Raw genomic sequence first — 27,554 nt, 5'->3', positions numbered from 1 at the left:
TCAGGTCGTGGATATTGTATGTACCTTATGAAATCAAAACAAAGTAAGCAAATCCTACTGAAGAATTCAAAAAAAATGTGTTCTCCCTAGTGGGTGTTTCCCTCATCTAAACTGAAAACTAAACATTACAAGACAAAAAAAAAGAAAGTAGCCTACCCCCACATTGTATTAATCCACAGTTTGATAACAAGATCTATGCCAGCTTGCTTGACTTATCCTCATAGTTCACTACAAAAGGCCACAGGGTTTAGGGCTCAGTAATGATTTATAGGGCGGAGGCGGGTCAGGAAATTCCTGTTACGTTCCTAATGGGCGGCTATCAAGGGTCCCAAACAGAACTCAAGTTTACTTTAGACGAGCAAGCTCTTGATGAGCACTTGAAAGAGCTTCCCTAATGACAGGAAGGATCTCAATCATAAGCTGTACATGCAAGAAGACCAATCTTCAAGACCACAAGGTCCAACACAGGAACACCCCAGCATGAAATAAATAACCTCAAATACTAGTGTAGACCACACAATTAAAAAAAAAGTTGCGAGTTGTATTAAATGAGGGAAAACGTTAACTTCTTGTAGTTTCAATAATAACCAAACATCAAACTGGTTTAATTGCCTCCCAGCTAAGAATTGATACTCAGCCAGTTAAATTTCCCCATACCAAACCTACTGTAAATGTTTTGTTTTGTCTCATGCTCAAATTTGATTTATAAGTCTATATTGTTTTGACAAAATCCAAAGGGAAAGAAAAACCACCGTTACAAAACAGGACAAGGAGTCAAATATGCCAATATGGGTTCTTTAAGAGCAATTTGACTTAAAACATCTTTAATCCTAATAAAGTCTTACTTACTCAGATTGTGCTTCCCAAATGACAAGTTCACTGTTTCATTTGAAACACTCAGCATTGGCATAAAGCTCCTCCCCAAGACATCTAATTTAAATAAAAGGACACACCTGTTTCTATTGCAGCAGTGCATAGTACAGGTCTATTCGACACAAGATCATGCCAGCACACAAGCAAAGAACAGTAGGTAGCTCAGAATAATGATCACAGCACAAAGAAAATGTAATATCAAACTTTATTCGACAAAAAGGTATAAAACAAACAGCCATTCAAGTATTTACATTAAAAGACAACAAGAGACAAGAGAAACAGAAATGCAACATTTCTAAGAAAGAAACAGGAAATGCAGCATTTCTAAAAGAGAACACATGAAATGAAACATTTATAAAAAGGGAAACATGAAATACATTTCTACCTTAACAAGTTGTATTTTTAACCAGTCTATATTCTTTTTCTTCTTATAACCGATTAATTTAGTCTGTTGTTAATCTTAACCATCCTCAAATAAGAACGATTTTACATGTGCTTTATGTTTTAGAGGCCAGTAACTAAAAGTTTCAAAGCAAAACATACAAACTGACCACATTGGGTCTTAAAGTTAGTTTATCAACTCAGTCACTGTAGTCATCACTGTCCGAGTCCACGGTGTATGCGACAGGTTTCTTGGCACGGGACGGCTTTTCCCTCTGTGCTACAGGAGCCTTAGCTTCCTCGTCTGAAATTTGGAAGCTGTCATCCTCATCCCACTTCTTGGTTTTCTTTAAGGACACAGGAGACGCACAAGTTATTAAAATATGCATTTCACAAAAACTATCATACAGCCCTGAAAGCTGTGCTTGTCATCATACAATTATACACTCTGCGAGAGGAAACCAAAAACTGCCTGGCCAAGTAAAACACCCAAAACAAAATTCCTTTCCTCTGTCAACAAACCACAAGTGTAACGTCTAAAGTCACTTAACTGACCTTGGAGGCAGCCGTGGTTGTTTTGCCCTTGAGACGGGCCATGAGGTTGTCTGAGCTTCTGTCACTATCGTCACTGTCGTCTTCCACAGCCTTCCTTTTGAGGGCAGGCTTCCCCTTGGCTGCTGGGGCTTTAGCCTCTCCCTCAGAGTCGCTGGAATCAAACGAAGCGATCGTCTTGGTGGCTTTCTTGGCAATAGGCTTTGATTTCTTCTTAGCCTCTCCCTCTGAGTCGCTGGAGTCAAACGAAGCAATCGTCTTGGTGGCTTTCTTGGCAATAGGCTTTGATTTCTTCTTTGCCTCTCCCTCAGAGTCGCTGGAGTCAAACGAAGCAATAGTCTTGGTGGCTTTCTTGGCAATAGGCTTTGATTTCTTCTTTGCCTCTCCCTCAGAGTCGCTGGAGTCAAACTTAGCGGCCGATGTCTTAGTAACTTTCTTGGCAACAGGCTTTGGTTTGGATAGAGCATCTAGAATGGACGGTTGCTTGGCATCTGGGGAGAAATTAGTTTTAAAGTTTATGTATAAATGAAAAGTACACATTGTAGTTAAAATAAATTATTGCAGATAGTTAGGACTATGCCTCACTATGATGACTACACGAAACTAGAGCCAAGCCAGTTCACAGCTGTAAAGCTTTGTTTGTTTGGACTTAGAACCTAAATCCTAAATCTGGTTTGGCTTTTAGCCTAAATTATTTGCTTTTTATTCATACCACAATCAGTGTGGAGTATAAAGTGGAAGTCAGAGTTCATGCACTTTAACCTATTTGGAGCCCCATTTGAGTCAGTGTGGTCCATCATTATGTGCCATATTTGGGCAGACCCAAGCAGACCTGCGATCTTTTTAGATTTTTTGGGGGGCTTTTCTGCCTTTACTTGCTAGTTTACAGTGTAGATGGACAGGGAACAAGGAGAGAGATGGGGGAGACATGCAGTAAAGATTGTCGGGCTCGGAACTCAAACCCGCGATGGGCTACTTTAGAGCCTAGGTGCCTGGACTGCTAGGCCAGCTTCTTTTTTAAATTCTAATAAACCAAATCAAAAGATGAAGCTATAATGCAATTTCAATATCGTGGAAAAGTTCATTTTCTTCCGTAATAAAATTCAAAATATAATTCATATATTCTAGATTCATTGCGCATAAAGTGAAATATTTAAGATGTATTCAAAATGTGCTCTAAATTATCCTGATAGATGGCTGTGTTGACTCTGTACTTAATATTTTAAGATATGCATTTTAGATTTTCATGAGCTGTAGGCCATAATCAGCTAGATTAAAACAAAAAATGTTTTATATTTCACTTTATGCACCATGAATCTAGAATATATGAAAGTTAAAAAATAAATGTGAAAATTAACCTCTGAATTATGTTAGGGAAGAAAATTAACCTTTTCCATTATATTCAAAGTTTTTGAAGGATCTGTATGTGGTAACAGCCTTAAGCATCTGATGAGGGAAGGATATGAGGAAGGCCAGGTAACATGTAAAAGGTCAGGGAAATCATTACAGATTTTACTACTACAAACTGTGACAATAGTTATTGGTAACAGCATTTAATCAAATAACTATATCAAGATGTGATTGCACACACACCAATTCTTTATAATACTAGTCCATACCCAGGGATGTGTGTAATCCACACATACATATACACACACACAATAAATATTGGAATAACCGCACAGTCCTACCTGCAGACTTCGTTTTGGGAACAGCTGGTTTCTTGGTGGCAGCAGCAGGTTTCTTGGGTGCCGACTCTTTGGCCTTTGGTGCTGCCTTGGGCTTAGCCGGGGGCTTCATGACAGGTCCCTCATCAGACTGGGCTGGGGAGAAAACAAAACCACCACATTAGTCAAGTTTCAAGGCCCAACAATTCTCATACTCCGCTTCATAGGGCATCATATGAAAAAAATACTTACAGCTGGATTTTCCCGTTTTGCTCGTCACCCCTTTGTTCCTGTGCAAAAAAGTCAGACTGAGGATTAACTCCTTAATTAACTTTTATAACCACCAAGCCATTTACCACCATTTTCTTTTTCTAAATTACTGTCTGCATTTCAAAAATATCACAATGCATTGTGAGCTTGTAGATCAGCCATTATTGAAATAAGTTTGAAAATGTTCACATTTCTTTCCCCAAGCCTATAAGGACATTGCCAAAATTGGGACCCCAGGGTTAAGGTGATTAACAGGGTCCCCACACATTTTTAGCAATGAATTTCCAAAACTTTTCCAAAACTTTTCCAGAATATTTAGCCCAATTTCCAGGCCTATAAAACAATCATTCAGCGCAATAATGTGTCTCTTACTCCTATGTACAATGCCCAAAGATAGGCAGTGTAGCAAAAATAAAGCATAGAATATAAAATAGTACAATTTCATTCAACATTTCGTGCAAAATTAGGGCATAGTGACCCTGCGAGCGAAAATAGGAGGGGTGGACGACGTCGTTGCACGGTTCGTTGTCGCTCGCGGTAGGTCAGGACGGTCTCATTAAAAAACATGTATTTTAATGAGATTTCATCGCCCGCTCGCTTCACGTCACGTCGCATCGCTGGCAGTGCGGATGGGGTGTTACACAGCCCGTTCGGCGAAAAACTACTTATGTTACATATTTTGTGTAATGTTATACATGTTTATGAAAATGTTTTGTATTAAAAAAAATCAATAGCCAAAAACAATGCATAGCCAAATATTTTTCCAGGACCCTTGATAAATTCCAGGACCTTTGATCAATTTCAAACCTTTTCCAGTACTGGATTTTTTAAATTTTTATTTCAAAATATTTCCAGGAATTTCATGACCGTGGGGACCCTGGATTAAGTTAAGTTTCTCCAGGACTATAAGACTATAGAACATTGCTGACATCATGGACAAATACATGTGGAAGTTATTAACCTTTGACCTCACTGCTGTAGACGCAGACAAAATACAATGAATACACCCTCCATAAACAAGGGACTGCTGCATATTAGTCTCCGGTGCAAACTCTGCTCCCCATCATATGTTGTAGCCTCGTGTTCACACTTACGTGGCCGTGGGGGCTTTAGGTGCTGGGGAGGGGGAGGCCACTTCGCTATCTGAGATGTCGCTGGCATCCACTGCGAAACTGTCGTCACTGATGACTGCTTTCCTTTGTGGAGCTTTGGCCACCACAAAGTCATCGTCATCGTCCTCATCCTCGCTGCCGGATATGGTGTACTTGATTGTGCCTTTGTGGAGCAGGTAACAGTGGTTGCGTTAATGTTTCCTGTGTGCTTGTCATGGGTGATTCAGATTTTGAGTCATCTCACAAACGTTCAACATTGATTAGGCCGACTTTTCCCTAAAGTTAACCAGACATCGAGAAAAGTCACCCTAATCAGACACCAAATCATCAATTTCACAATTCAGTAATGGATCTCATTTTGGCAATTAAAAAGATTGCAATGAATTTGCCCTTGCATTGTTGAAATGCATCCTAACAATATAAACAATTTAATTCTCATATCTTCAATAAAATAGATGTACATTATAGTACTAAATATTTGCCTTGAACCAGTTTGTAGTTATGACGCCATGTTTGGATCAGTTTGTGCTGGCAGTTGGCACCTTATACAGAAGGTCTATTCAAAAGCATGGCAACACCCTCAACAACAAGGTCATCATGCAAGGTTAGTCAATTTCAGAGGAAATATTTACATACTGCATGCTGCATGAGAAAGTAAGGTAGAGTAGCAAGGCAAGAAATGATAACTACATGAGATTGTTTTGTTACAGGGCCACCACTACAATTGATCAATTTACTGACATAGGATATGCAATCATCTCCATGATTTGTCAGTAATCACAATGTCAAGCACAAACAGAAGTTAAGGCAATTAGCCTCAGGAAATGAGACTCAGTGTTTATGTTTCAATGTCCTGACATGCTTGATGTGATTATCTTTAACCAGCAGCTTAGATAAGGTCACCGACGGCCGCAGCAAGTCACGATTTTCATTACATTTTGTGTTGCCCCAGAGATGATATTGAAATCTTCACATAAATAAACACTTCCTCATGAAACCTAGCGTCCCCATTCATAATCATAAGTAGGCACACATTACACTTAAATAGGTGAACATTCTGCAAAAATAGGCGATCTAAAGCTCATAATGTGTTTGCGATGTGTTGTGAGCTTGTAGATTGCCTATTTTTGCAGAAGAGATTTGGTGTAGCGCGGGGAAAGTATGGGACCAAGTATAGCCCCTGGGGGACCCATTTCAAAGGAAGTATATCGGTTTAAGTAGTTAAGCTAGGTGATCAATTGAGGATGACACCGTGTGAGTACTGCAACATGTCGGCAAAAAAAAGAAAGCTGCCTCACCCCACCCACCATAAATTAAGACTTATGTTAATGGTCTCACCTTTGGTTTTGCGTTCGACCTTGGCCCTGGGCACCACCACATCATCCGTCTCCATTTCGACGTCTGATCCAGAGTCAGACGGTGAGGTTTTCATGGTCTTCTGTTCCATAGGCTTGAACTGCAGGGTGGTTTGCTTGCCCGTCTTCGATCCTCCTGGAGAAACTGGTACACAAGTAGTAACAAGAAACCTTAAATAAAACGAACTTAATCAATTCAAATAGGTGGGAAGAAAAATATAAAATTCAAATAGTTGAGAAGAACAATTGGAAAACTGGTCAGGGTATGCAACTAAGCCATATTGTGGTGCAATTTAATTACTGGACTGACCGTGGGTAGCTACCTGGGATGTAAGTTGGGGCTTGATCAACCCCGGCTGGGTCACCTGGGCGAGGGTGTATTTTGCGTGACCCGAAACAGCCTATGAACCCAGGCTACAACAATGATGATACGTCCCAGGTGCATCCATGTGATGTATTTTTTATAGTTAGTGACTCTATTTATAGTGGCTCATAGGAATTAGACTACGTGACAACCAGGAATAGTTTGGTGACCACCGGAGAGACGGGTGACAGCCGGAATGTAGACGGTATACCGGGAGCAGTATGGGTTAGCGCCCCAGCCTGTGTCTTCCGTGAGGAAGAAGCCCAACAAACCCACGGTGAGGCCTTTAGGAGGGCCATTCAAGCTAACCGCAAGTGGTGCTAATACCATTAGACGGCCCAATGGAGTGGTATCGGCCCAAGGAACCATCACGCCTGAAGGAAATGTTTGGATCGGGATGGTGCAGAGGATCTGGTACAGCGCTCAGGTCCTGGACCTGGTGAGACGAAGGAGGAGCCCGGCCAGGAGGCCACCCACAGAGCCTAGTCCCTCCACGTGCCAGAGCCTCCTCCGAGTTCCGGCAGAGTAGTTCCGGAGAAGCGGACTGATTGGCCCCGTCTTTCCCAATAGGACTGACCGTGGGTAGCTACCTGGGATGTAAGTTGGGGATTGATCAACCCCGGCTGGGTCACCTGGGCGAGGGTGTATGTTGCGAGACCCAAAACACCCTATGACCCCAGGCTACAACACTGATGATACGTCCCAGGTGCATCCATGTGATGTATTCTTTATAGTTTATAACTGTATGTTATTTGTATCCATTTATCATCTAACCCTATATGACGATTTATCTGTCAATCATTTTAACCACCGTCAACCGGGTGTCCCCATTTTAGGCATGACAAAGTTTCCCCACCCCAACTGTTCAAAAATAATGAACACCATGATGTCGATTGAAAAAAACCTAAGTGACTGTATAATACAACAGCATCTCTGTCTACTGGCTATATCACCTTTCTCCTTAGGGGCGGCCTTGGTCTTCTTTTTCAGCCGTTCTGCCAGACCTAACCCCTCGTTCTCGTCATCTTCTCCAAACTCCATCTTCATCACTAAATCCTCGCTCTGAAAATATGAGAAACGTATCAAATACAGTGCCATGAAAAAGTAATTGCTCCCTTCTTGATTTCTTGCGTGCGTATTTGTCACACTTAAATGTTTCAGATAAAAAATAACAAATTTAGACAAAGATAACCTGAGTAAAAGGAATTTTGGCCCACTCTTCATTGCAGAATTGCTTTAATTAAGCCACATTGGAGAGTTTGAGTATGAACTGCCTGTTTAATGCCATTGGGCATTCACATTTAAGTGTGAATGCAGAACATTTTCAAATCAAGAGCGGGCAAATACTTTTTCACAGCACCTGTAGTTACAAAATAAACAGAAATAATTCAGTGAAGAAACAAGCCTTCCAATACCGTAATTTAAAAAAAAAGTTGCTTGACCAAATGACACACACCTTGACTTTCTTTGGGCGCCCTTTGGGCCCCTCTCCTTTATTGACAGCGGCCTTCCGGAGGGCTTCATCCTTCATGGCGCTGGTAATGCGCGGGATAACACGGCGACCCTGTGGTGTGGGCAGGCACTCTTGCTTCACCTTTGGCACTTTCCCCTTGCCGCCCTTACCCTTGGCTGCGGGCATGACAGCGTCCAACTTTTCCTGCGCCTCCAGACGCTACATAGAAGAGGGCAGGACAAGTAAATAACAGGAACCCGGTTAATGTCAGATGCAACAGGAGGGACTTGCGATTGGCAACATGGATTTTTTTGTGGTCACGTGATTTCAGGGTGTACTCTTCGGTGGTGCTTGGATCATTCACAGTTTGCGGAGCAGCGCCCTGATCTGCTGATAGCCAACAATTTGCTGCTGTGTACAGTAGATTTACAGTTTTTTATTTATTATTAATCGCAGACACGTGTATCGTGTGCTGGTTTAACAGCTCTTGTAGAGAAGAATTATGCATCGGTGGCATCTTCCCGGGATCAAAACCTACCTAAAGAATAGTGACAAAAGGCACTCTATAAGCTCCCGACGAGTCGTGTTGCAATGCACTGTGAGCTTCTAGATCTGCAATTTTCACTTTTTGGAAATTCTTTAGAATTTTCTTTTTAAATAATGGAAGTTGTAGCCAATGTAAAGAAAGATGGATATTTACCCATACAAATGGGTTCCGGTCCATTGCGTTTAAGAGCAATAGGTACAAGTCAGTTACCTCCAATTCCTCGGTGAAAGCTGCCAGGTCCGCCTTCCACAGGTCTTTAGGACTCTTGTTCTTTAGGACATTCAGCTCGGTTATCTGCAGGACAAGGATTTGAGCAGACAGGAGAAGGAGCCATTACACACTGAAACATCAATGAACCACCCTATTCTATTCAGCTGACCATGCAGATTAAATGACAAGCACAAAATAACAAATGACATTTTGTCAACGGAAATTAGCCAAATGAACATGTCTTCATCGAAAATAGCAGGTCTACAAGCTTACAATGCATGCAACGCATTGTGAACATGTGGATCTGCCATTTTAGCAGAATGTTCGCCTATTTTTTTATTTGGGAAAATTATAAGTACATAGTTACAGAGGTACATTTGTATTCCCTTTAGCTTTTTTCCCCCTTTATCTCTGTAGACATGAATAAAACATAATTAATAATAATAAAAAGAAAAAAGAAACAAGCGACTGAGCAACAATAGCAAAGTGATGAGCAGTATCCGTGCGTGTCGTTCTTTGGGTGAATGTTTGCCTATTATGACCTGCTCAGAACAGTAATTTCAATGAAGGTCACTGTTAATTACCTTGGCGTCCCTCTGCTTACACAGCTCCTCTTTCTTTTCTTTGGTGAGGTACCACATGGGCATGTTCAGCAGGTAGTTGTAGTCCGGGGCATTCTTGTCTTCCTGCTGCTTCTCCTCATCTTCCTCACCATCGTCCACTTCATCCTGCATATTTTGAGTGGGAAAAGAACAAAATAAACATTTAATTAAGATTCTGATTTATTTTCGTTCTACTAGAAGCTGGTATTCAACCACTTAAACCCTATATACTTTGATGGTGTCCCCCAGGGTTTTGCTCCTCCTTTCTTCCCTCTACACCAGGCGTGTCAAAGTCATTTTGGGGTGCGGGCCACATTGGTCAAAAGGGGACTTGATGTGGGCCGCAACCAGTTGCAGACGCACATGCACTCGCATTCAGTTATACAGCATTGTTTTTCAGTCTGTTGTCTCAGTCACTGCTACAGTATACTTTTTTTTATTATTATGAAGAATAGCTACTTAAATTATTGACAGAGCCACAATAAACCATTTTAACACATCGGGTGCCAAACACGGTCTGAACCGTGTTTGCGCAGAGTAGCGGTCCGGTGCCGAACACGGTCCAGACCGTGAAATATGTCTTTTTGTTTTTTTCGTTTTTCTCCACACGGGCGGGGCTAGAGCAGCTCTGGGAGTACCCATTGTGATCTTGAGAAGGATAGGCCAGATAGATCACCGGAAAAAAAAACATGGCTGCCATCCACTTCCTGTCTATTTCCTTCTTTAAAACACCTATATCTCCGAATCTGTTTCCGGTGGGGAAAACCGGTCATGCGCGATGCGCGATCCCCCCCCATTGTAACTCGCGAGTGAAATGTTATCGTTCCAGGCTGTAGCCAGGGTCATCGCGCAACATGAATGGATGTTTTTTTTTACATGGATTTGCTCCTCGTGGAGTCTAGAGCTTTAAACAGCAAAGCGCAGTCAATGGGGAGAATGCTGGCACCCAACGTAAGTTGTTATGAAAAAATGCTGGCACCTGATGTGTTAAGTAGAATAGTTCAATTTGAAGTTAAACAATACCTGGTAATGTGTGTGGTAATTGTGTGGTTATGGTAATGCTTACCATCTCTTAACTCTTTGACTGCCAGAGTATTTTCATAAAGTACTCCCCCAGTGCCAGCAATTTTCGTGTTTTTTTATTTTTATATTTTGAATTTTTCTCATGAAAATAATTTAAGGACACATAATGTAAAGACCCAGCACAAATCCGCCACTAGAGCGCAGCACATGACAGCTTTGATCATGTCGTTGGGTCTCTCTCACCCTTCTTCATAGATTAGACAAGGAAAAACATGAAAACGGATGTGACGTCCCCCCCATTGTTTTGATCGGCGAAAATTACGTTGTGATATACGACGGCGATGACTGATCGTCACCCAGACCATAGATTATAGAAGAGAAACTGTCCGTTTGTCCGTCATACCGTGTGAAAGACCGTTTATTTACCTATTTTGGACGAAAATGACTGGGGAAAAGAATCAAAAACCGGAAACGGAATCCAGGTCATGAAACCGGATGCAGATGTCCGTGAAGTAAGTGGAACTTGAGAATAACATTGAATATTAAGCAGCATAGCGCAATCAGAGATTAAACAATGAACGCGCGTCCAGCGCGTCGAGCGCGTCGACGGCCAACTGGACAAAGTAGCACTTGACGCGTTATCGCGTCGTCCGCAGTCAAAGAGTTAACACAGCGGGTGCCAAACACGGTAAAAAACGTGTTTTCAAAGAGTAGCGCATAGGTGCCGAACACAGTAAAAACCTTTGTTTTTTTCAACAAGGGGGGGGGGCTAGCGCAGCTCTGGAATCACCCACGGTGACTCTGAGAAGGAAGGGACAGATGGATCACCGTGCCAAAAAACATGGCTCCCGTCCACTCCCGTTCTCCTTGGTGAAAACCTCTGCAGCTCCGAATTTTTTTACATTGGGGAAAACAAGTAATTTTCGATGGGCGATTACTCCGTAATGGCAACTTGCGTGAGAGGTTATTGTTCCAGGCGTTAGCCAGGACCATCGATCATCGTGCACACATCCATTGTTTACGTGTGGGTGCTCGCCGTGGAGTCCACAGCTATAAACAGCACAGTTACAAACGGTGAGGTCTCTGGCACTCAAAGTAATCCGTTTTAATAAAACAATGGCACCCGATGTGTTAAGCCATGTTTTCACTACAGTGCCAGAATTTTTCCAGCAAAATAATTAGATTTAAAGAACAGTGGTGTAAAGTAACTAAGTACATTTACTCAAGTACTGTTCTTAAGTAAAGATTTGAGTTATTTTGACTTTTCTCTTCCTCTATCATCTCAGAGGCAAAGCTCTTCGACCAAAACGTGTCACAAGCTTGTTGAGCTGCTATTTTCACCACATCGCCAGAATAGTTACACAGAATAGTTACGCAAGGTTCATGTAGTTAACGTACCGCATTCTTAATTATGAACACTGCTGAGAGCCACCCCCTCCCCCCCACACACCTTTTCTTGGCTGTCTTTCCAAGCCTTGACCGGGTCCGAGTCGAAGCCCATCTCCTGCAGCATGCGGATCAGCTCCTTCTTTGGCTTGTTCTCTGGAGGCGCAAAGAGGATTTAATTTCACATTGCAGAATTTGCAATCATGGAACAAACGAACCAAACGTATGCATTCATAAATGCTCATTCAGGGGTGTGAAAAGGCCATTTGCTTTTTCTTGCATTTCTTTCTTGCAAGAAGGTCATTTTGTCAAATTGTATGCAAGTTCAGGGCTTTGTCAATGAGGAAATTTGTTTGTGGCAGCACAACTTCAGCATACCCGGGTACAAACACGGGGTAAATAGCGTACAATGACCACAGGGGTGAGAGTGTGGAAAAGGCTGCACTAAAGAAGAACTAAACTTCATTCTGTTAAAATTTTACCTGGTATTGCTGGAGCCTTCATAAACAAATGTACAGGTGGCATGCCGCTACTCACCAATGACCAGGGTGCCTTCAACCTTCTCCAGGATGAAGCGGGCCTGGTTAGTGAGCTTTGCACTCTCTGCCCCCAACATGCCCAGCAGCCATTCCTTCCTGAGCCCATAGTACTTCATCCTAAGTTCGTAGAAGGACTTCATGATCTCGATCACCGAGTCGTACTTCTTCAGGCTGGCAACGTGATCGAACAGCACCTAAAGGGGACAGCAGGAGGTGCTTGTTAGAAAATAATTGTCACTGTCGGCAGAAACCTTTATCTCCATATTTTATAATTAGATTATATTTGTATCCCCCCCCCATACATTACTGCCCTATTTTATACTTGGTTTTTGAGAGTGTCACCAAAAGTTGCAAAAACGACCTGATCTACAAGCTCACAATGAGTCGCATCACATACACAATTTTATGAATATTTAACCAATGAATAGTATTAACTAGGGCTTGTGACTAAATAACTACATTGGAGCAGTTATTAAGTTACAAAGCATAAAATAAGGTGCGCTTCAGATAGTCCTTACCATGGAGTTGCAGGTGAGCGGGCACTGCAGTTTGAAGACCTTATGGAGGCCAGCAGCCTCCGCCTCCATCAACTTCTCCTCCGTCATCTTGACCACAAACCGCACAGTTGTGTCAGTGTGGTACTCCCTGTAGTCTGTGATCAAGGCGGGAATCTTCTCTGTGCCGTTCAACATGGGCTCCAACACATTCTCCTTGTAGGTCTAGAAAGCAGATGTTAAGACCAAAATGGCAGCGGAATAAGGACAGATATAAGTACTGATGAACGCAGCCAAATCAAATGCATTTATTAACCCATTTAGACCTGAAACGCATCTGTATCACTTTAGATTTCTTTGACTATTCAAAAATAGCAGATATACAAGCTCGTAGATCTGCTATTTTTGAAAAATCTTGATTTTAGTTTTATTTATTTTTCTCAAAAAACTGTTAGGATTTAGAGAAACATTTTTAAGAATCGCCTCAGGTCTTAATGGGTTAATATAGGGACAATAGTGAGGGGCCCAAGGGCAGTCTAACCTGAGTCCATGTTTTGACCGGCAATTCAGAGATTTCGATGGTAGTCGAATCGATGATGGCCACTTCTCCATTGTTCATGTAATGGTTCTCATTCAAATGATCAATGGTCCCCTTGAAACCCTTGTAGTTGGGAAGCTGCAGGGAGGAGAGCAAAGCAAATACTTACTGTCTAGGTCTTTCTGGTGGACCTTAAATATAAAATTTTTTAAAAGGGACTCCAGTTGTGCAAGGAAGCAAGTGCAATGGTTTCCTTAAATAATCATTTACTTTTCGAGTACTGTAGCGGCAGAGGAATATCTTGGCGACATAATGACAAACGGGATCTCACATCAAGTGCGATGTGACAGGGCAATAGGATGTAAAGCCCTACAAAGGAGTAGTGGAAATGAGAACATCTCCTTCTCCTGGCCTGCCAACGTAGTGTATTATTTTGTATCATTTGATAATTTTCTTTCTTAAAAAAAATAGTTACCGCCATTTGTCTTAAACGGGTAGTACACCCATTTCCCTCTATCGATCATTAGTGCTAGATGGCAATAAGTCTAGGAATAGAAGTTTAGGTAGGGTTTGGTTAACATTAGGGTAAGGATCTGTCCTGGGGGGGTCTAGGCAACTCCTTACCATGGGCAGTGGCTCTTCTTCGTTCAGCATACGGTGAACGTTGCTGACAATCTCCCTGATGTCGTAGTTGGGGATCTTGCAGGACCAGCCGGTGCCAATGCCCTCGGCTCCGTTAACCAGCACGAGGGGGATAATGGGTATGTACCATTCCGGCTCCACGCGCTGATTGTCGTCATAGTTGTTCTTGAGCAAGTTGTCGTCCACAGGGGGGAAGACGAGACGGGTCAGAGTGCTGTAGGGGAGAGAGGGGCAAAGATGATGCTTCCACCGTCACCACACTTTATTTGTATAGCATCGGTGATACATAGAATGTAGCTCAAGTTACATTAAATGAGCAGTAGATCAGTCATGTAATAGCAAAAGTCATGTAAGAGAAAATGGCAGATCTACCAGCTCACAATGCGTTGAGAGTTTGGTGGTTGACATACATTTTTAAATACAATTGTTAAATTGTGATATTATCAAACAAACGTAGACACAGTCTACCAGAAGCAAGAATCAAATATATCAATGACCTTGAATGAAATTGTGTACCCCCCCCCCCACCCCCATAAATTGAACCCTAGATATGAGGGCTTCTGACCTGAGCATGGTAAAGATGTATCGAGGGCTGGCAGAGTCCTTGCCACCATGGAGCCTTGTTCCAAACTGACCCTGGGGCTGCAACAGGTTCAAGTTGTTGCTTCCCACAAAGTCCTGAGCCAAGCCAACTATGGTCATCATCAGAGAGACCTGGGGGAAACGATTAAGCACATTAGTAGAATATTTGGGATGATCATATTAGGGCTGAACAATTATGACCGTTTCAATAGATTGTGATTATTGGTCCTGTTGATACGGTAGGCCATTTTTCCCCCCATGACACTATTGCATCTGCCATTTACAGACAGACTGTTTTGAATCTCCCTCTAGCTAAATTTTACTTCCAATTTTGCCCACAATTCTCCCAATCCTGAACAGTAGTCGTTTTAAATGCATGTCAAGCCACTGTGGCAACAGCCGGCAATTTGTAGCTAGAATTTTTAAGTCGAATTAACTAGTCACGTCATCTTCACGATTTTTCATAACACCCAACGTGAATAAATATACCTCCTTTAGTTAATTTATTAACCCATTAAAACCAGGAAAGCATCCGTTTCATTTTAGAGAGAGAGATATATAAATAGCAACATAGTTTTAAACTCTTACGATTTAGAACAGTAGTTTAGCTTAGGATTTAGAACAGTAGTTCGTGCTGCGAGCTTGTAAATAGATGTTATTTTTGAAGATTTTTTGTATTTGTAGATTTTTTGTATTTGTAGAATCGGCCTCAAGACTTAATGGGTTGAAAGGAGGCAGGACACATTATGGTTATTAATGGCGATCAAAATCAAACCCATTTAGAGGCTACAAAATTGAGTGAGCTGGCCAACAATAAACGGTTCCATAATATTAACAGCAACATGTGATGCATTGCTAAAAGCAGTGTGAATGGGTGAAAGCAATGCACATTGTGAAGCGCTCTTTACCATTTACAGTAAAGCTCATGTCATCACAACATTGGTGAGAAAGCTCACCTCGCCGTGGTGGTAGGCCGACATCTCGGCTACAGAACCGGCCAGCTGGGCCACCTTCACCTCCCGCTTATCGTTCCTCTTCATGCAGGAAAACAGCACCTTTCTCTGACCCGGCTTCAAACCTATAACGCAAAAGGAAACACAGTACATGCATCACCATAAGTACAGTTCTGCGATGTCAGTAACCAGGTGGTGAATTCCAGGCAGCTACAGGTCAGATAGTGGAAGTAGATGGAGTGTGTACATCCTAGTCGTATACCTTGATTATTCGAATAGTCGACTGATCAACTGCCAATCTTTTTTTCATTATTCGACTGAGAGATTGGCCTAATTTGTTAAATTAATCAACTAATAGTTTGCCAAAAATAGGATATACATCATGATTTATTGGGAGAAACCAAGCGAGTATATGATTTATTGGGAGAAACCAAGCAAGTATATGTTAAATCAGACATTAAGCACCCCTACAGCCCAAATGGAATGTTCCTCTATTGCATAACATATTTTTTGCATGATTCGACAGAGATTGGCAGTCGAATCGGACTGATTTGACTGAACAATCTCAGTCGAATCATAGCAAAATTGTGTGTATATATATATATATTAGTCGACATGGACAACATTTGGCCCATCAGATTCAACTATAGAAATCCTTAGTCAGGGACAGGCCTAGTGTACATGTTGTCAATAACAAATGTGTAATACTGTGTTCTGCACAGGCATTTTACTCCGCAAATACAGCAATACTAAGTAGAGCCCGGCCGATATAAAGTTTAGCTGATATATTTAGCTGATATATTTGAATTTTTGTAATTATTCAGCCAACTTGTTGAGTTTGTATTGTACGATAGTGTTCAAGTGTCTCAAATAAAATAATATTCAGTAACAGTTTATGCATGCATTTTGTATTTACTTGTTCATCGCATACTTTAAGTTGTCATTTTAATATATTGAAGTTTTATATCTATATCAAAATGAGTTTGTTCATTTTCAGTAATTTCTTTGATTATTAAGTGATTAAGTTAATTGTTCTCCAAATGTTATCAAATTGATTTCAAGATAAAAAAAAATATCAGTCAAAACATTGGTAATATATGATCCCAGACTCTCCAAACCCGGGATCGGACCCAAGAATCTGGCAACGGTCAGGCTCCAATTCTAAGCCACTCAATGACCATTATCAGACGAGGTCAGGCACACGTCAAGTATTATATCTATATCGCTTACCATCAACCAGGCAGGGGATCGACCTCTCGTTGTCAGCGTTGGAAAAGAGCACCAGCTCCTTGTTGACAAAGTCATTATACGAGAGAGACTTGGTCGCCTGACCGTACAGGTAATCCTGAGGGGGATAAAGTGCAGAGACAATGGGAGATGACAGAAAATAGTTGACCTCTTGCCATGTTGTTTCACATATTTTTACAGAATTCTGTAATTTTTGCATACATTCTCTATACAAGCACAATGTACACAATGTAAAATGCAGTTTATTTAAAAGGTTTTGTAGGTACCTCTGGCAGGTTGTGTTCCCGTCGCTGCCTCCTTGTGTTCATGAAGGCTGTCAGCCAGACTTTACGCTCATCAACCATCTTCTTACTGAAGGCCTGAGTGAAATGCAAGAATGAGATTAATGGTGTGGCGAGTCAATCCTGATTCCTGACCAATACCCAGTATAATTCCATTATGATCTAACCTTTATGCTAATTGAGGTGATACCAGATCATTTTGTCTGGAAGGGATTATGATCCAAAAGCAAAGCAATTCCATAACATTCAAGGGCTTGCACCCTTCAATTCATTCACCGTCCCAAGAAGGCAATATTTTAGGTCAGGATGGTACAAAGTATATTAGCCAGTGTTAAAAACTGATTTTAATCAAATAGCAGGTGTTCATTAAATGACACCATGGCCTATTAGTACTACACCATATTGTATGTCAAAAAAGGTCATGAAAATACCATCAGTTGTTGACCAGAATTAATTAAGATTTCAGGCATATTATGTTCTGCCAAATTCAAAACATTTTTGATAGGTGCCTCAACGACACGGAGCCAGGACACTGGTAACAGAAAAATGGAGACATTGTACCAGGGAGATTGCCGCGTCGTCTGCGGGCCCAGAGTACTTGAATGGAATGCGATGCCTCTGCATGTCGGTGAAGTACTCCTTCGCCTCCTTGGCTGTGCTGGTACCCAACCCTAGATAAGACACAGCATGTTAGACGTGCCAACACTCCAGCAATTTAGAGATGCTCATGTGAAATAAGAGGGCTTACTTGTTCTGAATTTTACTACCACACAGGGGTTTGAGACAAACCTTTGTAGTATTTTATCCTCCAAGATTTTATGTTGGCCTGCTTCGCCTTCCACTCGTCAAATTCGGGGATACTATAAAAAGACATCTCCGATTTCTTGGTAGTGGCCTGAAGGAAGAGTTACAATAAGAGACGTTTTTTGTTGTGTGTCGCTAAGTTCAATGTACCCTACTAGTGTAATCCATCCAGTCAAACACCTTGTACATGCAACTACCCACTGTAGAACTTTCAGTTGTTTTGAAATCTTGTCAGAAGATGGCAGCCTTGTTGCATATACAAACTGTCTCTACTGGTTCGGAGCATGTGTGGGGTTAGACTGTACACCAATACTGCTAGTTTTGAGAGGGGTTGCAAAAGGGGGAAATAGCACTCATATTTCCTCCCCACCATATGCGAGAGTGAGTGTGTGTGTGTGTGAGAGATATGGTGCAATTGTTCAGTTAGCCCGTGGTTCGGTTCAAACCTCGGTTTTTGGGTCACGGTTTTATTACTGTTAAAAAAAATATTAGCATAGAAATATTTTTCTATTCAGACACATTCCAGTATTTTCTGCCTTGGATTATTTAAGGAAATAAATTATCTTTACTTTCATTATTATGCTCAGGGCAAAGAAATGCACCTTATGTCACTATGCCTTATGCTCATTTATTAATCTGATGGTGTTGCCCGCCAAATATAGACAATCTACAGGCTCACAATGTGTTGTGATGCTTGTCGATTGGCTGTTTTTGGCGAGCAACACCAGCTGGATTCACTTGCGGGTCACGGGGATCCCCGCAAGTGAATCCAGCTTGCTCATATTATCTTCAGGACACCGACATTAATGCCTAATGCTAAATTTAATTGCAAAACCGAAATTCTGTGGTTCATAAAGGCATATTGAACCGTGCAGGACGAACCATACAGTTCGGTTTTAAGCAGAGAACCACACCACCTCTACTGTGTAAAAGATCTTACATATACTTGAGATCAGACATACAAGTAGATGTCAGGAACATAAATATAGTAGGTGTAGGGAACATAGGCCAACAAAACTATAATTATCACTTTGCCTGTGAGTACACATGTACAGCCCAACACTTGAGAAAATTGCAGTTCGCCTGCTCACGATTATCCCTGGTGAAGAGGCTATGGACAAAAGCATATTATATTTTACTAAGCCTGTACCTTAATGATGGGAGTGATGAACTCTTCCAAGAAGTTGTGGCGCAGCAGGGAAGGCCAGTTGTGATGGATGAAGTTAATCAGCAGACCTTTGATATGGGATCCATCCTGATCCTGTTAGTCAGAAGAAGAGAAGCAGACAGCACCCGGTTACACAACACTGAGCTCTTAATCATTTAAGACCCATTTTGTTTTTAAATGTCATTTTACTTTTCCTGACCTAAAAGCTCATAACGCATTGCACTGCGGCATGCTGTGAGCTTGTAGATCGGCTATTTACAAAATTGTTTTGCCTGCCAGGGTTAAAGTGGTTATAAGAATTACGATCCTTTAGATCAATGCACTTCCCAAATTGTATCTACTTCCTAAAAAGATCATTTTATGGACTTTTTTTATGGTTGCTTTAGACAGTAAAGTTAAGTGTGGCAGATAAATAGGGGCGACCATGCAACACAGGTCTCCAAGATAGGAATTGAAAACAGGATGTTTGAAGTTAACTGCCAAGGATTTATTGCCAGTGGTGAATGTGAAATTTAATTGTGAGCACACCTGATCTGTCATGATCATGAGTTTGCCGTAGCGCAGCGACTTCAGCGAGTCCGGGTCGCTGTAGTTTTTCTTGTATTGGAGGCCCATGATCTTGATGATGCTGTTGATCTCGGCATTCTCCATAATCTGAAAATGATGTATTGAGTATTCAGCTGCTTGTTTAACACCGTCATAGGATCACCAAGCCATTTCTTCATATCAAAAATACAAGTGGATGAATAACAAATCTACAAATGTCTACAGTAGCAGGATTTGTTTTCCGACTTCCAACAGCACATTACAGGACCCGAGCATACACTCTGAACCTGAAAAGCTGCCAACCTGTTTGTGAGTAGCTTCCCGAACGTTCAGCATTTTTCCCCTGAGGGGGAAGACCCCGTAGCGGTCCCTGCCGACCACGCTCAGACCGGACACAGCCAGAGTCTTGGCTGAGTCTCCCTCGGTGAGGATCAGAGTGCAGCCAGACGAGTTCTTCCCACCTGGGGGAGGATGGGGTTATAATAAATTAGTTTGTCACTCGCTTGACTTTGAAAAATCTACACCGACATTCAGGAATGAGCGGGTTGAATATTTCAAGAAACTTTTATTACAAGCCTATTTTGTAATGAAACTCAATATCATTTGTGTTGACTAGTGTTTACCTGCATCGTTGGCGTCATCCAACTTGGGCACGCCCTTGATTTTGGTGTGTTTGACAGATGAGCACTTCTTATTGAGTTGTGACTGAGCCTTAAACTTCACCCAGTTCATGATGCTCTCCACGATCCCACAGTTCGTCGCCTGAAGGAGTAAAGAAATGCATCAGTGTTGGGAGTGCTTCCAGAAAGCGGCTTAAGGAGGCCACGCCGTTGTTAGGCAAACAGTCGGAACGGTCAGAAACCGCTTATTGCTACTCTGTAGCTCCAGACTGGACATCATTGCAATTACCTCTATTGATTGAGAGGGACAATGAACAGACAAAACTTAAGCACCTTTTGGGAAATTTACTGAACTACAGAGATGGAGACTACACCTCTCTGAAAGCACATCACAATGATCACTTAAACCTGTTAAACCTATACGTTGTTATACCTTTCAGTCCGGGACACACATATGTGTGATTTTATAGATATAATGGTAACAGAGCCTAAATAAAGTGTTGGATACAGGATAAAGAGCTGTGGTTTCTCTTTTCATACCTGTTTGATGAACGTGGCACCGAGAGAACAGGTCGATCCGAAGCTCTTCTGCTGAAGAGTCATGTTCTCTTTAGTCTGAGAGTCAAAGGTGGGGTTCTCAACCAGGCAGTTGACAAACAGCCACATGTGGTTTTTCACCTGGATAGAAGAGTACAGCATGTCACTTATAAAGTGAGTGCATGTTTCCAAGTTTCACCCTAATTCTAAGTCCAGCTAACCATGGTGGAAAATGGGAATGGGCCCAAGTAAGCTGCCATTTTCAAAAAAGAAATTAATAATAAGAGGCAAAAGTTTCAAGTAATGGTGATATTGATTTAAACCATTAAAAACCTGGAACGCCTCTGTGCCACTTTTTGATTTGAGCTAAAAAGTATTATTTTACACGTTGGCTATTCAAAAATAGCAGATATACAAGCTCATAGCGTGGCACCGAGTGCCGCGCTATGAACTTTTAGATCTGATATTTTTGTAAAATCGTGAAAATAGGTGCAAATCTTTGAATATGTATGGTTTTCAAGCAAACATTTTTAACTCAAATCTTTGCTTCTGGGGGTCCCTGGAACAAATCTTAGATGGGGGTCTGCGGCCAAATACATATAATTTTGGGGGTCCTTGACATGAAAAGGTTTGAGCACCACTGATACAGTATAGAAACATACGTTTTTTCAGAATACTGTTGGGATTTAGAAGACATTTTTAGAATCTGCATCAGGTCTTAATGGGTTAAAGTCACCCAGCACTAGTGCAGCTGTGGTACAGGTAAGCTGTGGGAGTGTACCTGGTATGGCTTGACGGCTACACCGGCTTTGTTCTTCTTCTTCACAACCTCAATGAGCTTGGACACCACCTGGTCGGCCACGTAGTCTGTGTGCCTCCCTCCCTGGGGTTCAGAGGACACAAACATGTCAGAGTTCAATGAGTGCCTCCAAATAGGTCCAAATCCTCAAATGGCAGTCAAGCTCCACACTTTGCTGCCAAAGGAACACGTCCTGCTAATTCAAACAGATCCCCCCCAGAATGCTTTCTGCTCTTCGCCGAGGACGGAAACGGATGTACACAGCAAATTGTTACCTTGGTGGTGGCAATACTGTTGACGAAGCTGACTTGCTGGAAGCCCTTCTCACTCGTGGTTAAGCACACCTCCCAGCGCGGGTTGACCAGCTCATGAATCACAACGAGGGGCCCGCCCGTCTCATCTGTCTTGTCCTTCAAGTACATGTCTACGTATTGGCGGAAACTTGTCACCTGGAAGATATAGGGCATGGTTATGTAGGCCTGCGAGTGCAGTGCAGATAGATAGTACATTAAATAGCTTAACAGTTGTTCTAACTTCTAACATACTAACAAGAGAGCAGCTGCTCAAATGTGAAAGTTTAAGACTGATAAAGAACATAAGAGCTGTTGGGATGTGTTGAACTAAACAAAACATTTATTGACCCCCAAATCAGAACAGTGGGGTTTTAATAAATGTAGAATTCACATTAAATGTTGAAATAAAAAAACTGATGTTCATATGGTTTGGGTTACATCCTTCACCATGGACCCCAGCCACATACAGGTGATGTTATTCCTATGTAGAGCACAGAAGTCTGACATCACTGCCGCTAAAAACCGCTATCCCCTGGGACAGTAATTTTTTCTATTGGAATTCCTAGATTGCATCATAAGAACTGTGTTCCAAAGATAAACAAATCAGCTGGGGATTTTACTCATATGGATATGAAGCATCAGCTGACAGTGAAAAGGTACCAATTTATCCAAAATCAAATACTCAATATCATAAACGACACAGAGTCACATACCTGACAATATCGCAGGGCTGATTTGTTTATTTTTGGAGCACAGTTCTTAAGGACACAATCTAAGAGTTCCCTGAGAATTCAAATAGAAGAAATTACTGTGACCCTGGGTAGCGGGAGAGACATCAGGATTTCGGTACTGTATAGCTCTCCTGCCACTTAGTGATATCAGATTACTTATACATCACTAGATGGCGGTAGTAAACTAGGCTACCGCAGCTCACAACTGAGGACACTGGCAAGTATTGTGGACATCATAGACACCCTTATGACTAATGAAAAACCAGGTTGAATATCTGCAGTGTTCTCTCTGCTGCACATGGCATAGCAACAAACAAAGTACCTAGTATGGCATTTGTTAGACCCTCCAGAAAAATGCGATCGAAGAATTTACTGCATAATCAGCGAAATGGCGCATAATTATGCTGGGTAAAGTTTTTTCAAAAAGGCTGCATCGCATAATATGCGCATCGCATAATATGCACATCGCATTATGTCCGCATATTTTGCAACTTTTCACATATTTCGCAACTTTTCGCATATTTCACAACTTTTCGCATATTTCGCAACTTGCAATTTCACCGCATAAAATTGCAAAAAAAACGCATATTTCATCGCAAAATCAAGGATTTTAGCCTGCATAATCAAGAGTTTTAGCCCGCATAATCACAGATTTTTGCCTGCGATTTTTGCCTGCGTTTTTCTGGAGGGTCTAATTTGTGTTCATCAATTAAGCTTAGAAACAAGGTACCGTAATTTCCGTAGGATAAGGCGCACCTGAATATAAGCCGCACCAGCCAAATTTAGGGAAAAAAACAAATGTGTGCATATACAAGCCGCACTGGACTATAGATGGGTTTCCGCGCGACGTCATCACAGAGCAGAGTGCGCAATCTACGCATGCGCGGGGGAGAACGAACCGGAAGCGCCATTCACTCTATTGTTATTTTTGGGATTTAGACAGGCATAATGCTGCTATTATAGGCATAATAGGCATAATGCTGCTATTATATACAAACAGATCCAACTTCCAACAAATCATTTTTATTGAGTAAAGAAGATATTACAAACTGCATCATTTAATCTACTTTCATTAAACCTGGTGAAGACCATTTATTTTCTGAATGTACAGTGGCCAGAGCTGCTGCGGGTAATAGCGCCCTCTACAGGCTCATCCCGCCACTGCGCGCGCATCATCCTCTCATGTTTACAAACAGGAAACCCATCTATAAGCCGCAGGTGTGAAATCCATAGATTTAGAAGGTCCCCTAGTGGCCGCTAGCTGTAAAAATCCATAGATTAGCCGCACCGTTGTATAGGCAGGGTTCAAAGCATGGGAAAAAAGTAGCGGCTTATAGTCCGGAAATTACGGTATAAGTTAATGAAGGAGCATGTCAACTTACAGGCAGTCGCTTTCCATTAAAGAACACACGGACCCCCTTGGAGGTGCCGGCAATGTCATAGGCTCGCCTGGTCATGAGGGCCACCGTGTCCCTGTCCAGGACAGACATTTTGAACTTGGGCAGATCAGGCTGGAAGGTGATGCAGGTGTACTCCTCCCCCCCGTCGAAGGATTTGATCTCGTGCGCTGCAGTACGACCCATGTTGTCGTACCAGGACTGCGAAGGACATGAGCAGGGAGACGATCAAGGTTAACAATTAATTCAGGGTAAGTATGAGTTAGAATCAAGGGTGGCTCAATTTCCTACCTGCTTGAAAGTCTTCTTAGATTCCTTGCAGGCAGTCTGTACAGTGAACTTGGTGCTGAAGATGTTGCATAGCTTGGCACCGTATCCATTACGTCCACCTACAAGAGCAAGAGACCGGATGAAGATGCTATACAAGTTTCTTGAACTCATTTTCTAGTTAGGCGGAAACCTTTTCCATGTCCAAAATCTGTACTTTTCAGGAAATGGAAATTCATTGGTTATTTATAAAACCCACAGACTCAACCACTTTTAACCTGGCATAAAATTATAGGCAAAGTAAAATAAAAAAACATGTATAGCGAAAATAGACGATTTACAAGTGCATGTAAATCCCCCCGACAGCTACAACATTTTCCTCTGGTCCTTAATACCATGACTATGTCAGTCAGCCTTTTAACAATCAAATAAGGTTGGTTCTCAAGAAGACGTACCTGTGACTTTCTTCTGATCATCATCATAGTTGCTTGAGGTGAGCAGCTGTCCAAAAATTAGTGCTGGCACAAAGACCTTCTCCACCTTGTGCTCCACCACAGGGATACCCTTCCCGTTGTTCCACACGCTGATAATGTTGTTCTCACTGGGAAACAGGGTAGAAATAGTAACCGTTCTTATCAAATCCCGACTATGGAGGTGGCCTAGCATTTACAGTTGGTCACCATTTTGACTTTTAATCACTGGCCGCACAAAGGTTTTGTACTCACGGGTCAATGTTGATCTTGATGCAGGACATGCTCTGGTCCCTCTGCTTATTGTCAGCAGCATTCACTGAGAAGAGAACATTGAGAACAGCTGTATTCAAAACTGAACATTTTAGTAACACTTGCCTTAGAGACAATACAGTAGGTAGGTTTGAGGGAGACAAAGTATTGGACAGGGCAGTATTATCCTAGGGCTTTTACTCACCTAGGATCTCATCAAAGATCTTGTAGAGCCCTGGCACAAATTTTACTTCACGGCAGTTCAGTCCCTCCTCTTCATCATACACCCACATTTGCTATGAAGAAGTTACTCGTGTCATTACAAGACATGAAACTCATGATAAACATCTGTGTATAATTGGTCCATTGTGGAAAACCACCAATGGACCAATACCAGTTGATTCTCACTTAGCAGAGTCAGCCAGTTATTTTTCAGGTTGCATGTGTATGAAATGTGTTACATTTGCAGTAGTCATGTTTTCAGAAGTAGTAAACGCCACTGAACTTGGCCATCTTTTCCAGTGATGTAAACATGTTAATACAGGTTGTTTCAAGTTACCTGTGTGACCGGCTCCACCGAACCAATGTAGGAGTCCGGTCTGAGCAGAATGTGCTCAAGCTGGGTCTTCTTTTGGTAGATTCTCTCCACAGACAAACGCTTGGGATCTTTTTTGGTCCTCTCCACCTGCTTGTTCTCGAACATGTTCTGTTGGAAACAGACAGAGTGTGGTTCATTTTGGAGATGCATTTTGTTGCATTAACGTCCAATTTCATCAGGGAACCATTATGTTGTGAACACAGACAAAGTGCCGAAAACGGTACTGCATTAACGTTTCAAAACTTTTCGCACTTAACTTCTCTTACCAAAACCTGCAAGTGTTAGAGTATAGGGTTGGTACCAAGGCAGGTCCCAAAAAAAATCAAAATGGGGGAAATAGGGCGATACTGCTGAACTAAGCTCAACTAAAGAGCTTACACCTTCTGCCACAGATTGCCTGCAGTGTGTTCTGTCCCCTCTTTTTAATCGTTGTACTTCCTGTATGTATTCCAAAATATAAACAATCATTTCTGTCATTGTACAACTACAAACACACATAGGCCTACTATATAACACAGAGTATTTTCAATTACCTCCACAGCAGCCATACTGGAAAAACTATGGGCCCTTTCCTTACTTCCTTCACGGGTGTTACCAATGATCACTGGAAAACACTGCTACACCAGTGAGTCTCAAAGTGGGGTTCAGGGACCCTCATGGTTTCTTGAGGGTTCCAAATGGCCCCTTACAGGTGTATAACTCTGAGTGTGTGCGATTAAGGGTACATTTGTACTCTCAGAGTTATGGGGTCCTTGAAATTAAAAAGTTGAGAATCACTGTGCTACACTAAATGGAGTAGAGCCTTCATTAGCATCATTGTAACCCCTGTGAAGGAAGTAAGGAAGAGGCCCAATTTCTTTTCAATATGGCTGCTGTGCATAGAGCCGATTGCTTTACAACAGAATAACCTTTTCTCAGCATGTTATCACTTAACTAGTAGCGCCACCACCAAATGCCAAAAGGAAGACAAGGCCTTTCTTTGAAAGTGAGGCTAATTCTATATAACACATCATGACTGGAAAACAACAGACTCACAAATCATATTCTGCACCAAAATACATTAATTGAACACATGACTACTAGACACTAGACTTCTGTGGGTGTCACAGGAGCCCTTTTTGATCATTATTTGAGTTTTCCTCGAAAACTGGACCGATAAAATGCAAAATGGCAGTATCATACGTTGCACGTACTGCATTTTAGATGCACAATTTACAATGTTTTGCATGGAGTTAGTTAGCTTGAAGGAGTCGTTTCTGTTTTTCCCTCCATCCTAAAGCTAAGTTAGCTTTTAGCACCGTGTGTGTGTGCTACTGCCTACCTTCAGAGGTGCAGCCTGTGCCATGTTTCCTTTGTGGAGTTTTTCTCTGCTAGACTTCGTATGATAAACCTATATAACCTATATATTGTTATCCCGCCTAAAAGCTACACAATGTGTAGGTAGGTTCGACGCGAACAAACTACGAACCGAGGCGGTTGTTCGTACGTTACCGACGACGACGACTGTTTGAAAAATACTGTACAGTGTACCAACATAGGGTGGAACAGTTCCTGCTCGCGCCAACTTCAAATTCCCCTGACTGACAGCCGCGTAGACCAATCAGAGAGGAAACGTTTTGTTGCTTTCATTTCCATTGGACGTTTACAAACCAGCGTTGCCAGATTGTGTGAGAGAAACAAGCAACCAGGTCTATGAAAACAAGGCCAAAAGAAGCGACTAGGCTTAAATCATGAGCACACCGGCTGTTTGAAAATAGCCGATCTACAATTGTAGATCTTCTATTTTCAAAATGAAATCTTGGAGAAAAAAAGTGAAACATTTATATTTTTGAGACATTTTAACAATACAAATCCTGCATGAGGGTCCCTGGATAATTCCATATTAAAATATATACAATATATAAATACAATATTTTAGAACCACTGGTTTAAACAACATTAGGAAGCAAGCCCACAATAAGCAACTACCCTTTAAAACAAGCCCAAAAAACCGCAACCCG

The 27,554-nt window shown here is 41.8% G+C and overlaps 1 protein-coding gene across 1 annotated transcript; it reads right to left on the bottom strand.

The window, feature by feature from the left end:
* Positions 1–1,064: 1,064 nt before the first annotated feature.
* On the bottom strand, positions 1,065–27,066 carry top2a (DNA topoisomerase II alpha). Its single transcript, XM_080454400.1, has 35 exons — positions 26,876–27,066; positions 25,516–25,662; positions 25,162–25,252; positions 24,960–25,023; positions 24,690–24,835; positions 24,259–24,356; positions 23,953–24,168; positions 21,822–21,995; positions 21,529–21,630; positions 20,751–20,888; positions 20,214–20,352; positions 19,894–20,051; positions 19,573–19,698; positions 19,027–19,137; positions 17,862–17,967; positions 17,634–17,743; positions 17,058–17,150; positions 16,774–16,888; positions 15,547–15,668; positions 14,574–14,722; positions 13,991–14,222; positions 13,370–13,504; positions 12,853–13,053; positions 12,333–12,528; positions 11,860–11,951; positions 9,369–9,512; positions 8,785–8,868; positions 8,031–8,246; positions 7,528–7,636; positions 6,194–6,355; positions 4,838–5,018; positions 3,726–3,763; positions 3,498–3,629; positions 1,810–2,297; positions 1,065–1,601 (listed from the first exon to the last, which is right to left on the bottom strand). The coding sequence occupies exons 1-35, from the start codon at positions 26,897–26,899 to the stop codon at positions 1,455–1,457; spliced, it is 4,986 nt and encodes a 1,661-aa protein (XP_080310526.1). The 5' UTR covers positions 26,900–27,066; the 3' UTR covers positions 1,065–1,454.
* Positions 27,067–27,554: the final 488 nt, after the last annotated feature.

Source organism: Gymnoscopelus braueri, assembly GCF_963280865.1.
Source record: "Gymnoscopelus braueri genome assembly, chromosome: 17".
Lineage (NCBI taxonomy): Eukaryota > Metazoa > Chordata > Actinopteri > Myctophiformes > Myctophidae > Gymnoscopelus > Gymnoscopelus braueri.
Note: the sequence above shows the minus strand (reverse complement) of the source record. Positions and strands in the feature narration are given on the sequence as shown.